This window comes from Hirundo rustica, chromosome 4 (assembly GCF_015227805.2).
Source record: "Hirundo rustica isolate bHirRus1 chromosome 4, bHirRus1.pri.v3, whole genome shotgun sequence".
Lineage (NCBI taxonomy): Eukaryota > Metazoa > Chordata > Aves > Passeriformes > Hirundinidae > Hirundo > Hirundo rustica.
The window spans coordinates 6,072,814-6,085,820 of NC_053453.1; the positions used below are offsets into that span (position 1 = coordinate 6,072,814).

Genomic DNA, 13,007 nt, shown 5'->3' on the forward strand with positions numbered 1-13,007 from the left:
ACTAAAAGTAGTCTCAGCTTGTTGATGTTAAGTCTTTGGATGTAAAGAAAAAATAAAAAGGTAGAATGTTTTCATCTGTGGCTGTAATGGTGATGGAAAGCAGCCGTGCACCAACAAAATTAGCCCATACCTCTTTGTAGCTGCCAGACCTACAAGCCTTATCTACACTGGCTTTTATTGCCCCAGATTTTCCACCACAGCTGCCAGCAGAGACAGCCGTGGGAAGTTGGAGCCCATCTGAATGAAATCATTGTCACTGCAGGTGCAGCCACACCTGGGAGCAGCCTCTCTGCTGAGGGGAAAAAGTAAGAGTACTCAAGGGGAGGAAGAGATATCTTAAAATGTGCCTGCTCTGTCCATTTCAGGATCGCTGGAGATACAGCACTCAACAAAAACATCCATGAGTCGGTCAGTGCTCAGATCCGGAAGAACTTCGCAAAAAGCAAATGGAGAGTAAGTGACCTGTCCTGAGGGGTGACACTGACCCACTGCTCCATACGGCCACCCCTGTGGCAGGGTAGTGCTTTTGTGGCCCAAAATTGTGGTCAAAATGGTTGGTCCAGGCTTAGGTTACTGCAGGGCCCCTGCAGGGCCTTTTATACAGGATGGTGTTTGCCAAGTACCGAATGTAATGAGTGTGAGAAGTGGGGCTGGGGCTGCTCATAGCTAAAATACCCGTGGGTTTTGGTAGAGTGGGGTCAATACCACACAGAGACGTGAAGAAATGTGTTGGGGCAGGGATGGATTTGTCAAATACTACTTTCTTGTGGGCTGCTGCATCCCAGCTGAGCACTAAGAGAACAAAGATTTGATAAAGCACTTTCTAGTTTAGAATTCAGGAAAAAAAATTGAAAGACGACAGGCTTATTCCCTTCTGACACGCTGAGCAGCCGGGAGAGGAGCACAAGTAACCTGTTGGAGTTCAGGGCATTTCTTTGGCTGCCCTGGAGGGTCAGAGACCTGGACAGGGGGGTCTGGGACCCTGGCCCAGAGCCCAGGGGGACATTGGCTTTGATCCCAGTCCATGGGAAAGGCTTCCTGCACTGCAGGAAGGATTGCAAGCCACAAGAGTGTGAAAGATAGTAGTTTAGCTTATCACAGGGTGAGGAAACAGTGGGTTTGGGTTTTCAGTATGGAAGTGAATGGGAGCAAGATGGAGGATTTGGAGCATTGTCTCCTTCTTCTTCTTTCTTCTTCTCTCAGTCCATTTTCTGCAGTGACGGTGGCACAAAGTAGTTTAAAGAGATTGGGTCAAAGTAGGGATGACCTTTTTAGTATAAGTAATAGGTGTTGGCAAATAATGATAAATAAAGAAGAGGTAACAATTAGTATAAAAAATAACGCTGCAGCGCAGTAAGGAGGAGTCACCAGATGCCCGAGCAGCTGCACAGACCTTTGTTGGGCACTGAGAAAATTGTAAGATAAGAAACAATAAACAAAGTGCGCAGCCTTGAAAAATCAGAACCTGAAGACTCCGTCTCTTTTTTACGTCTAGCTCAGAGCTTTGCAGAAGGCAAAAAGACTCTAAAACCACCTGAATCTCAGAACAAAAACCAAGAGTAACCCTTCCGGAATCTTCCACTTGTTTTTCATTCTCCATTTCCCTCTTGCTGTTTATTTTCTCCAGCAAGCGTTCAATGCCACGGCGGTGGTGCGGCACATGAGGCGGCTACACCTCGGCAGCAGCCTGGACAGCGGCAGCGCCAGCGTGCCCAGCACGCTCAGCCTCGCCGCGCCGCTCCCCGACTCGGCCACGCGGAAAGATTGTGAGTAACCAACGCCCGGGAAAGCTCCCGCCGCGGCAGCCGAGCAAATCCGCGGCGTCCCCGTTCTCCCCCGAGCCCCAGGCTGCAGTCCTCGCTGCCCATAGGTTTGGCTTTGTGCAAGCAGGTGTTTAAAATGAGGATTTTGGAGCGGGCCGTTGTTTTTGGCTGGCCTGAAAAATAGCGTTTCAATTGGAAAAGCCTGTGCATTAAAAAAAAAAAATAAAAATAAAAGAGGTTTTAGCTTGGTGAGTTTTGAGAGAAAAATCGCAGTTTCTTGTGGAGAAAAAGGGCATTTGCTTGGGGAAAAGACCCAGACTACTACAGCAACAAAGTTTTGTATTTGGTTGAAATTTGAAAAAGTTTACTCAAACTGTTTATGTTTGAATTTAAAACATAAATTCATTTTCTGTAAAAATTGCCTTACTTTCCATCTCCATGGAGAAGACTGATCCTGCCAGTCAGACCCAGCTTCTCTCTTCCAGGGCCAAGTTAAGCTCCTGCACAAAGAGGTTCATTTGTCTGAGCAGGATTCAGACTCGGTGCATCACTGTGGGACTTGGCCCTCTGCCTTGTTTGTTTTGTGCTATAATTGATATTTGCAAGCTGCCCACTGGACTTAGATGTTTGGGATATATATTTTTTCTGAATGCCAGGGAAAGGGACAAGGCAGCAAAGGGATTATTTGGAAGACAGAAATGCATCCTTTGCAATGAAGCCTTTTTATTCTTAGGCTTCTGGGCATTTCTTTTAGTCTCTCCTGTCCATCTGTAGATATTTTATGTAATGAAATGGAGGGATGTGGACTTTACAGTTGAGGGGGGTTGCTTTAAAGTGCAGCACTAAAAAGGAATGCCTTGCTGTGGACTGAAGTAGTCATTTCTAGACTGTACCTCGCGCTGTCCTGGAGCTGAAAGCGTCTCTAACTCAGGATGGATTTTGGATAATGCTGCTCTCTGCTTCTGCCACCCTTGCTTGCCACCCCCTGCTCCTTGATGAGGACATGCCAGCAGCCATGGTCCCCATGGCTCTGTGTGGAAGCTGTTTCCTCTTGCTGCCGTGGGCATGGTTTTCCCCACAGCTGGGGTGGGTTCTGCCTTCTGGGTCCTCTGTGAGATATTTTTTCAGCCTGTGCTGTGGCTGAGCCAGGGGAGAGCCTCTTCCCTCTGCATACTGGACTTGGTGGGGATCATACCTGGTGTCCAGCTTGTGATCCCAGTGGCAAATCCTACAGCTGCTGCCAAAAAAAATCACAGTGTTCCTGGCACCCGCAAAGGAGTGATGCTGATCAGCCTCAAAGCACTTCCAGCCATGCACTGGCCATGCAGCAAAGTAGAAAACCCCCTGAGTGGGAGAAACGTCCCTTGATTTTGGTTCCTGTTGCAGTATGACAAGGCTGGACCCCAGCCAAGTCTAGAGCATCTGATGAATGCTTTGCTGCTAAACTGGTGGGTGATTAATCTCCATCCATCCATTTGATTAATCTCAAATGGTGTTAATTAATGGCAATTAGTAGTCTGAAAAGTGCTAAAATATGTGAACAGGAAAGGTGGGAAGAGAAAGAAATCTGTTTAATTACTACAGAACCAGCAGCTCTCTGTGCAGAATCCAACCATATCTTGCAGTGGTCAAGTCAACCAGGACATGAAGGATTAAATCAGATGTGTTAAGATAGGATGTGTTTTTACATGCCAGAAATATGAGGCAGAAAAATACTGGAAGATTTCCATGCATCCCAGGTTAAGTCCAGCTTAGCAGACAATGAAGAAGAGCTTTCCTTCCTCAAAGAAATCATTGAAAGAGCTAGGAGATGCTGGAGCCCCAGAGAACCAATGAGGAGAGCCAGCAGCAAATACAAGGAGTTTAAGAGGGAGCTGACATATCAAATACATTCCACCCAATGCTTCCTGATAGGAAAAAGAAATCTCTGAGGTCTCTGTCCTACCTCTTTATTTCTCAGCGGTTTTCTTTGGGTACAGATTCCTTGCACGAGAAAGATCCCATGCAGAAAGTTACATGATCCAGCTGTGCCACCATTACACAATAGAATGCTGCCTGATGCTATTCATAGACACTTCATGAACTCTCCAAATAGTTTCAGATGCAGCAGTTTCACGTCACTGAAGACAATTAAGTACAGCCTTTGTCTGAGAGTAGCTGCATCCAAAACCTCTGTAGTAGGGCAGAACAGAGATCAGGCATTAGGCTGGATTACACTACCTGTCAGGAAACAGGAAGGGATTCCTAAGGGAATCAGGCAGGATTTCCCAAGTGTATTGGCCTGATTCTCAGTCCATGGCTGGTTTATTCAATTTAGTCATGATTGGACTGCCTAGACTCTTTATAGGTCCTAGAGCTCTGTATTTTTAAGGTAATAGATAAATTGCAGTGTGATGCCAAGTTGTCAAATGTCTGTGGGAAATGGAATGTGGCCAGGTGTAGGTACAGCATAGTCATCCTTGAGATTGAAATGCCTTCTTGAAGCATGGAAAAGTAGTTAGAAGTCCTAACAAGTATCAAAAAGATCCTGAAGAGTAAAAAGGCCATGTCAAACTTCAGTCTGAGAATATATTAATATAGGCCTCATCCATCCTTTATTCACCAGTCTGGAAAAATGAACTATATTTTTAATCACTCTGAGCCTGTATCTTACCAGAGCAAGGTGACCATGCCAGGTCCCCACCTAACTGCTTTTGTTGCACCAGAATACTGGTACTCAAAGGATACTCAGCCTCATGTCAACCTACATCTCAGCTGGAAGTCCTTTGAGACATCCCAGCAAAGCCTGGAGCAATGTGAGCTGTCACTAGAGTGATGTCCAAGTCACACAAAATCACATTCCCTCTAGATTTACAGGAATTCTGCAATGAATTTGACCCACTCTACTTCTTTATCAGCAGCTTCCCAGGATGCCCAGGTGCACAGTCTGTTCGTTTAGCTAGATGGTCATGGTGAGACATTTAATCATCTTTAAAAATGCCCAAGAGGAAATTATTCTGAGCAAGTACAATGCTGGAGGGATTTTTGAATCCCACAACTCTTTGTCTTCAGTCCCGGAACCATGGCATCGGTGTGGCTGAACCAAAACTGGACCTGGAGTCCCTGTGAGCTGTGTGTGCGCTGCTGCTGGTGGCAGTAGATGAATGAGATGCCCTGTGGAGGTACCCAGCCAACCCACTGCTGCAGGAAGAGCAGCAGCCCCTCCTCCAGCTGCAATCCTCTCCGCTCCGTAGCGTGCTACGCAACAAACTCAGCTTTGCCCAAGTTCCCGCCTCCAAAAATAACATTTCTAACTGTGTTTCTGGCTTTCCTTTTAGGTATGTCTCCATCCACTCTCTGTAGTTTTGTTTCATCTGCTTCTTCAGGCGTTTCTGCGGTAGGAGGGGACCGGAGACCCAGAGCCACCACGGTGACCACAGTGCACACAGGGAGCAAGTGAGCGCCGGGGCGGCGAGGAGCGGGCAGGCGGCAGGGCTGGCGGGCGCCGGCCCGCCCTGCTCGGAGAAGGACTAGAAGAAAGAAGATTTTTTAATGGCCATATTTTATACTGCAATTCTGAAGTGTTTCATTTGTCACAAACTGCAATGACTCCAGGAGGAATGGAATCTAACAGTCTCTGGTGCTGTACATATATATATACATATATATATGTAAATATATATATGTATGTGAGTCTAGCAGTGTTCCAACTAATGAACACTCATTCTTTCCCCCAGTGATTTACTCTTTTCTCAGTGTAGGTAACAGAATAAGTTGTATTTTTTTTTCCATTAACTACAAACATCTCAACTGGATTATTTAAATAGAAATACTTTTCTGAGCATTTTTTTTCTTTTAAAACTTACTTCAAGTAATGTCCCTCTTCCAGTTTGCTGGGGGATAGGCTATTTCTGTAGGTAGGAATTGGCATTAACTTTGCAACACGGGAGGATTTCAATGGCACGCCATTTCTTGCTCCTCAGATTGGACTGCAAGTCTGTCTGGCTTTAGCAGAGCTGTTACTGCTCGGATTAAGGAGCTGCTGCTTCCCACCCACCCCCATCCTCCTCCTTGAAAGCCACAGGGAGAATTAAATTGCCACCAGCTGGGAGTTGGCTCATCCTTGGCCTCATTCCTGTCATTCTGGGGATCAGCACCCTTGTTTCAGAGGAGAGGCAGGTACACAGAGTCAGGCAGGAGCTGACCAGAGCTGTGCAAGGGAAATGACAGAGCACGGTCTCATCCTGCAGCTCCCATCTCCGTCGAGTCACTGTGTTGTGAGCAGTGGGAAAGAAAAGGAAGATACAGGGGTGGGAATCATCATCCTCTGCCACTGCCTCTTGCTGTGCTGCCTCAAACAAGACATTTAATTCACCAGCTTGCCTGCAGTGTGGCTTCTGGCATGGGGTGCATCCAGCCCAAGGGCTTCATGAGGGAGATTCTGAGCACCCACAGGTCCTTGGGGCTTTGCCTGGCATTGCTGATGCTCAGCACCTCCCAAAGTAGCCAAAAGTGAGGAGAGGAGAGGAGAGGAGTGGTGCTTGAAGCCCTCTGTAAAGCATTGGCAGGTTCTTGAGTGCAGTATCTGGTGTAGTGTAGCTCCATCATGGTCAGGCTGAAGGTTGACAAGGAGTGCTGAGCTGGGAAAGCAGGACCTTGCTGAAAGGCACAGGCACAGCTGGGGCAGTGGTGGCACTGGCTCTTCCTCCTCCCCAGAAGCTCATATATCAATGCAAGCCAAATTTACCCATTTTTTAATCACTGAATGTGTGCACTTCCCAGGCTCTTTGTGCTGGTGCATCATTTGGGAACAGCCACCACAACTACTGTGCTGCTGTGCTTTAAAGCAGCTTGAAACAGAAAAGAGAGCAAATTTGCCCAGTTTGCTAAAGGGCTCCTTCCAGGTTACCTCAATGAAATTCCCATCTAATTTCAGTTTGAGGAGGTGAGAGAGGAGGCAGGTGGCATTGGCAGAAGCCCTTCGCTGGGCACTCTGAGCCCCTTGCACCCCAGATACATCCATCCCTGCCAGAGGCACAATTCCCTGCAGTGTGCTCTGTTGTCACACTTGCATCTCTTTCCTGCACAAGAAATTGTGAAAGCCAGTCACAGACAGAGCTGAATGTATCAGGCAATAGTGCCTGTGCTGGGAAAAGCCATAAGATAGGTATTTTTCATCAAGACTTCTGTACTCTGCTCCAGCTTTAGTTGGGTTGACACAGCCGAGGCAGGATTTTCATCCATCCTACTACAAAAACCCTTGGGAAAAAAAATCAAAGCTGGAAAAGCATGTGGCAGTGAGCACTGACTCTGAAATAGCCACTCCTTCAGCAGCACTTAGAGCTGTTGCACCAGATCTCTAGTTTCCTCTGTGTTAAGTTGCTCCCTGTTTTCAGAGGGCTGTGACATATCTGAGGGAGCCCCAGGTGCTCCCTGTGCACCCCACCGTGCTGCATTGATTCTCACACAGAAAAGGCTGCAACTTCAACTTCTCATTTTGGGAAAGATAGCAGATACTGAACTGTTGGGGGCTTATAGAAAAACTCCATATAATTTCCACAGTGAAGACTTCTGACCAAGATTTGGGCAGACTGAAGGGCAGGGAATCTACTTGCTGAAAGTCACACTCCTGTCCTCATACCCTGGCTATTGCCACCATACACTTTTTATCAGCATTTACATCTGAGCTCTTTATGTCTTGCTGCATCAAAAAAAACATCAAAACACGAGTAGAGCGCGATTTAAACTCAGTTTAAGGACACTTTATTTTACCAGCCTGAGTAAGGAAGATTTGAGAGGCTCCAACCTCAAGAAATTAAAGGGATTTTGAACCTGTATGATTTCATAAGCTCAGCTGGCCCTATTCTGCTCCAGTTGCAGGTTGTAAATAGACACTCTCCCAGTTTGGCATCAGTGGAGTTCCCCACATTTACACATGTGCAACCAAAAGCAGGATTTAGTTAGGGAATAATTTTATCTCTAGAGTAGTTTTAAAGGTTAGGGCTCAAGTGTTTCCTCTGCACCTCCTCTTCTGAAACCTGAGGTCTGAAGGTCTGAACTTGACCTCAGCAGTTTCTGTGGCCACTGATCAAAATACAGCATCCAAATGAATCTTGCAGAAAAAAGAAAAGCAAATGGATTTTCATCTCCAAAACCATGAGCAGTGACAGGAGTGAAGGCAGACATGCTGTCCTGCAGATGGGGGGCTGCCCCTCCCTGCTGGGTCCTTTCTGTGTTTGGTTTTTGTTTTGTTTTTTTGTTGTTGTTGTTGTTGGGAGGGGTATTCTTGCCTTCCATTGTTGGAATTAGTGTGATTTGGTTTTGTTTCTGCAAGTAATATTCTGCCTTGGTTGTGTAATTTATCATCATTCTCTTTGGCTTGCTGTCGACTGCTGGGATCGTAAGAAACAAAAATACTTAAGAGCAAAATTGTTTCTTTCTGCTACAGTTTTGGTGGTGGGGAGCTCTTCTTTGGTATCAGTGAAACACAGCGGGAGACCTGATTGAGGTTCACCAAATGCTTAGAGATCTCTCCTGAAGCATCACTTGGTTAAAAGTTCTCAGTTTAAATCTGGGTACATCTGTGAACAGGGGTGACTTGGCAGCACCCAGGCCAGATCTGTGGGGGGGGGCTGGAGACATTTGCCACTTGGCATCACAGGGCAAACACTTCAGCCTTGCCTGCCAGGGATGCTCCAGTGCTTTTGCATGTCGTTCCCCTGCCCCAGCCCGCTTCTGCTCAGCCACTCTCACAGGAGAATGCAAAGGTGGAGTAAATAATGTGGACATGGGGGAACAGCCAAATAGCCCCTGAGTAGAAGCTTCAAAACAAATCCCCAGCTGGCCTTGCCATGAAGGACTGGGTAGAAGACTCACTCTGGGCTCTTTTCCAATGAACTGTCCTCCTAAACAATCTGTGATTTGCTGCTTGCATGAGGACTTCAGCCTGGACTCTGTTACCCTTTTCTGCTTTACTTTACTGGTACCGATGTGCTTTTCCTTTGTAACTTGTTTTCCTCAGCTCCTTCCCCTTCTTTTTCTTTGCTTGCAGCTTTGATTGTTGATTTTTACCTCCAGAGTCACAGAGGCCATCTCTGATGCCAACAGCAGTGCTCTTGCTGGGAAAACAAAACAAAAAAATCCAGAAAAGCTCCAGCTGGCCCCTTAGCCTGCAGAAGAAGTTGTGAGGACAGGCTGCCCATGAACTCTGCAAGCTGAAAGTCAGTATTGCAGTGGCAAGGGCTTCTGCTGATGATCTTGCATGTGACTTCATTCCCAGTGCATCCTAACTCTCTGCTGGATCACCCCTTCTGCAGCACAAAATGGATATTGGCCCTGCGGCACGGCTAGTGGGGAAGTAGGAGTGTGGGGAAAACCTGGCAGTGTTGCTTTCCTGACACTGTGTCACTCTGCTGCTGCTGTCTCTTCTGTCCTGGTTGCTGTTGTACAGGTGCCATTAGAGTAGTGGGTACAAAAGAAAAAGAAGAAGTAGGATTTTACCTATGCCTTGCGTGTCTGTTATGGTTGCAGTGCTGAAATAAAACCAAGAAATTTGGTTCATTTCTGACATGAATCAAACCACAAAAAGGGGTGTGATCCCGCTGGTAGACATCTCCGTGTAGTTCTGCTGTAGGCATTGGATAGGTGTTTCTGCTGTGCGTGTGTCCTGCATACCTCCATGGCCGATGACAGTATTTTTGTATTACCTGTTCTCTTGGGTTCCTGCCTGATTCTGATGAAATTCAGGTCTTGTCCTAAGATTTTTTCTGTACCAGGGCCAGCATAACCCCTGATCTCAGGCTTTTCTCCCCAAACCCTCTGCAAACCTGAACATGGGCCTCCAGGGTGCCTGTGAAATGTAGTTGCAGCTGGCCCCAAGGCTGTTCCCTTCCTATTTTTAGGGAAGCATGCTGCCAGAGAAAGCCAGATAGCTTTCAGCCGTTGGCAAGCAGAGATGATATTGCCCTTTGATGTGAACTTGGCATTAACAAGATCAGCTCTAGGGAAACCTGTGCTATTACTTCCTCCAGTGATAACAGCTCCAACCCTGAGCAGCACTGAATGAGCACCAGATAAAAACACCAGACTGACTTTGCCATCAAGATCATGCAGGCCGTAGCCTGTTCCTTTTGCTTTTTCCAAAGGAATCAGGGGATTTTCTACTGGCAAAATAACAGTTTCTAGGCTGAGCCCCAAGGTACAGAAGTAGCTTTTATTCAGCATATGGAAATTCTCATTTGATGCAATTATTCCTGTTCTTGCTCCCATGCACATTTACCTGTCTGAATTGGGGCCTGAATGTATCCCAGAAATTATTAATGGGAAGGGAGTTTTGCCTTCCTTATTGTGCTTATTTGCACCAGAAACTCAAACACTCATTCAAGCAAAAAGCAGAAACACACACAAAGACTACAATATCCAAGGAAAACAGCACCAAGACCAGGAGTGGAGGATTAGTTGGCAAATCACTGTCAGCAATGGCTGAGTGAGGGGAACAGCAACCTGCTCACAAACACTGCATGAACTCTTGTTTCCCCTGGTGAACCAGTCATCCCATATTTCATGCCCAGGAGCAAGTTTTACCCAGCAAGTTTTACCCAATCCCTTTTGTTTTCCCTCACATCCCTGCAGCCGGGTCCTGCCTTCCCACCCTGTCTGCGGGGTGCTCTGGTCTCTGGGACACTGGTGTGTGTTTGTGTGTGCACGTGCACATTGTGGCCCCAGGGGTCACGGATCCCTCCGGTGGGTGATCAGGAGTTGGTCCAGGTTTTTTGGTCTGACTTTGCACGGTTGGGTCAAAGCTCTGTAAATAGTGTTTGTAGCGAAGGATAGAGGCCCTTTAGCCTGGACTCTGGTATTCAAGACCCCCTTCCCCACCACAGATAGTGCCACTTACCTGTCCAGGTAGTTTTATTTTTTCACCCTCCTCTTCATAATGCTAAGGTCACTCAAATGGCTCTTAGAGTTTTTCCATACTCCAGAGTGGAATCAGGGCATGTGTGCTCGCAAGCATTGTGAAAAAACACTGCTGAACTAATGATGGCATCAACTGTCCAATAAATGCATGATACTGCACTGCATGTATTAAACTGCTGTTCACTGTTCCTGTATTTCCCGAGCCTTTTCTTTATGCACATTCAACCCAACCTTCTCTCTGAGGGATTTACTTCTATGTATCGCTTTTAAATGACTCAATGTATCTGTAACTCGAAATCCATTGTTAAGTTTAAGTAAATGCAAAAGCTGATGTTTTGTAAACAAGATACTGCAAAGCCTGGTAATGTATTTTGTCTTTCTGTTGAGTGCTCTGCAGCATGTACAGAAAGAGTCACCATCCAGAGCAGCTTAAAATTAGGCAGCAGTCACATAACACAGGTATAGAACCAGGAGCTGGGGAGGTGAGAATCCCTTTTTTAATACAACACTTACAAATTTTGATCTGCATCAAAAATTCCTTCCGTGGGTCACTGATGCTCAGAACTACCAATCAACATGTTGGTGTGTCTCTGTTTTTTTTTTTTTTTTCCTTTTGGTTTGTTTTTCCTAGTGAAAATTCAGATTGGTTCACTCAATGCTTAGTATTTTTCTCTTCCTACAAGATTGTTCTTTCTTGCCTGTTGAAGAATGAAAATCACAGCATTTTGGGAACCAAGATGCTGTGATTCTTTGCCTGCACAAAATAGGGCAGAGAGCTGAGCTGAACTATCCCATCCTTTCCAAAGCCTCACCACCTAAATGCTACCATTTAATCCCTGAACCTCCAAGTAATCCATGGAGGAGTTTGTTGTGGTACTTTTCCTTCTTCCATGTGAAAACCATACCCTTGCCTTCTCTTCCCTTAGTCATTGACCCATTTTCATCTGTGCTGGTCTGTCCAAGGCAGGGTAGAGGATGGCTCCATGGTACTTGTATTAGTTCCAGCACAAACATCTTGTGGGCATCAGCAGGGCTTTGGTCCCAGCTCCTGAGTGGCTGCTGTGTGGAAGATGCTCGAGTTCCCAACACTCAAAGCAGAGTCATCTGAAAGGACTGGGAAGTTTCTCTGTGATCCTGGCAAGGGCATGCCACAGAGCAAGCAGCAGGCCTGGGGAGGGAGCACCATGCTGGTGGCAGAGTCCTTGGAAATTATTCTCCATGGTGGCCAAGAACACCAAGAAGTCTTGAGCCCCCCTTCAAGGCTGGTGCTCAGCCAGGGCCGTGCCATTGCTGAATCACTGTATGGCAACACAGCAAATCATCAGTTACAGCTGTAAACCTGCCTGAGTTCAGATTGCTGAGGCAGCACCTGGTGCCAGGCTCCATGAGGAGGTGGATGTGTGCTGTGGTTCCTGGTGGGTGGGAGCTCCTAGTGGGTCGCTCAGAACAGCTCTGAGCTTTTCCATCTCTCATCTTGCATCCTCTGAGCCCAGCATTGCATCACACATGCTGAGTCTTATTAGATCAAGCATGACCCCCAAAGTGAAGAATGTGGAAGGTTGCAGCTCAGTTGGTGCGACTCATGTTTTGGTCAACACAACATCAGTGACCTGCTGTACATTGACCTCTAGTTGAGAAACAATATTTTGGCCTGTTTGGGCCTTTTTTTAGATAGATATTTTATTTGAGCCAGAGAACAGTGCAGGGGGGGGGAAGCCTAGTCTGCCCAGAATAGTGACTCCCCAAATATTCCCAACTGCAAAACGTCCCTCAGTTGACTTCTAATGAAAATGCAAGCATGTTTTCTACAAAGGCTTAAATCTTAATCAAGGAATGTCAGTGTGCCTAATATTGCAGGTCTTGTGATTGATAACAAGTTCATAACAGCATCCGTGTCCAAAAAGAAGGGAGAATGTGTATTTACTCCATGCATGTATTAAGGCATTGCAAAAGTTTTATCTGCGTAATGAGTTTGCAGTTCTGCAAATTGTTAATGGGGCTACATCGCAAGTGGTTCTTTGCCTTGACAATCATGTATACATATCGAGATTTCTATCATAATGACAATTTAAAGGGATGACTAATTGTTTTCCTCCAATAAATCCAATTAAATCAGCCTGGTGTGAAGTCTGATGATTTTGAGTGCATGAGTCTCCACCCACGTGCAAGAAAGGGAGTGAGTAATTTCTGTGGCTGCTCCACTGCCCTGTTGTGTTTTATGCCATGATGTTCCTTTATGTCCCAAAGGAGAATAACAAGATTTTCTTTCTCCCCAGTTCACTCCATAGGGAAATTAGTATAAAGGATGGTTTGCCCTTTAGATTTTTCTTAAAGCTGTTGATAGAAATG

General features: G+C 46.2%; 1 protein-coding gene across 3 annotated transcripts in view; it reads left to right on the forward strand.

The window, feature by feature from the left end:
• Window positions 1–12,773, forward strand: part of CAMK1D (calcium/calmodulin dependent protein kinase ID) — a 210,872-nt gene extending 198,099 nt beyond the window's left edge. The window contains exons 9-11 of one of the 3 annotated variants that reach the window (XM_040061863.2): window positions 366–453; window positions 1,628–1,766; window positions 8,794–12,773. In XM_040061863.2, the coding sequence (XP_039917797.1) occupies window positions 366–453; window positions 1,628–1,766; window positions 8,794–8,840 (274 nt within the window). In that variant the 3' untranslated portion in view covers window positions 8,841–12,773. Of the gene's footprint in view, window positions 1–365; window positions 454–1,627; window positions 1,767–5,080 lie in introns of all 3 variants that reach the window. The other 2 variants (XM_040061862.2, XM_040061864.2) reach the window with 2 other exon arrangements.
• Window positions 12,774–13,007: the final 234 nt, after the last annotated feature.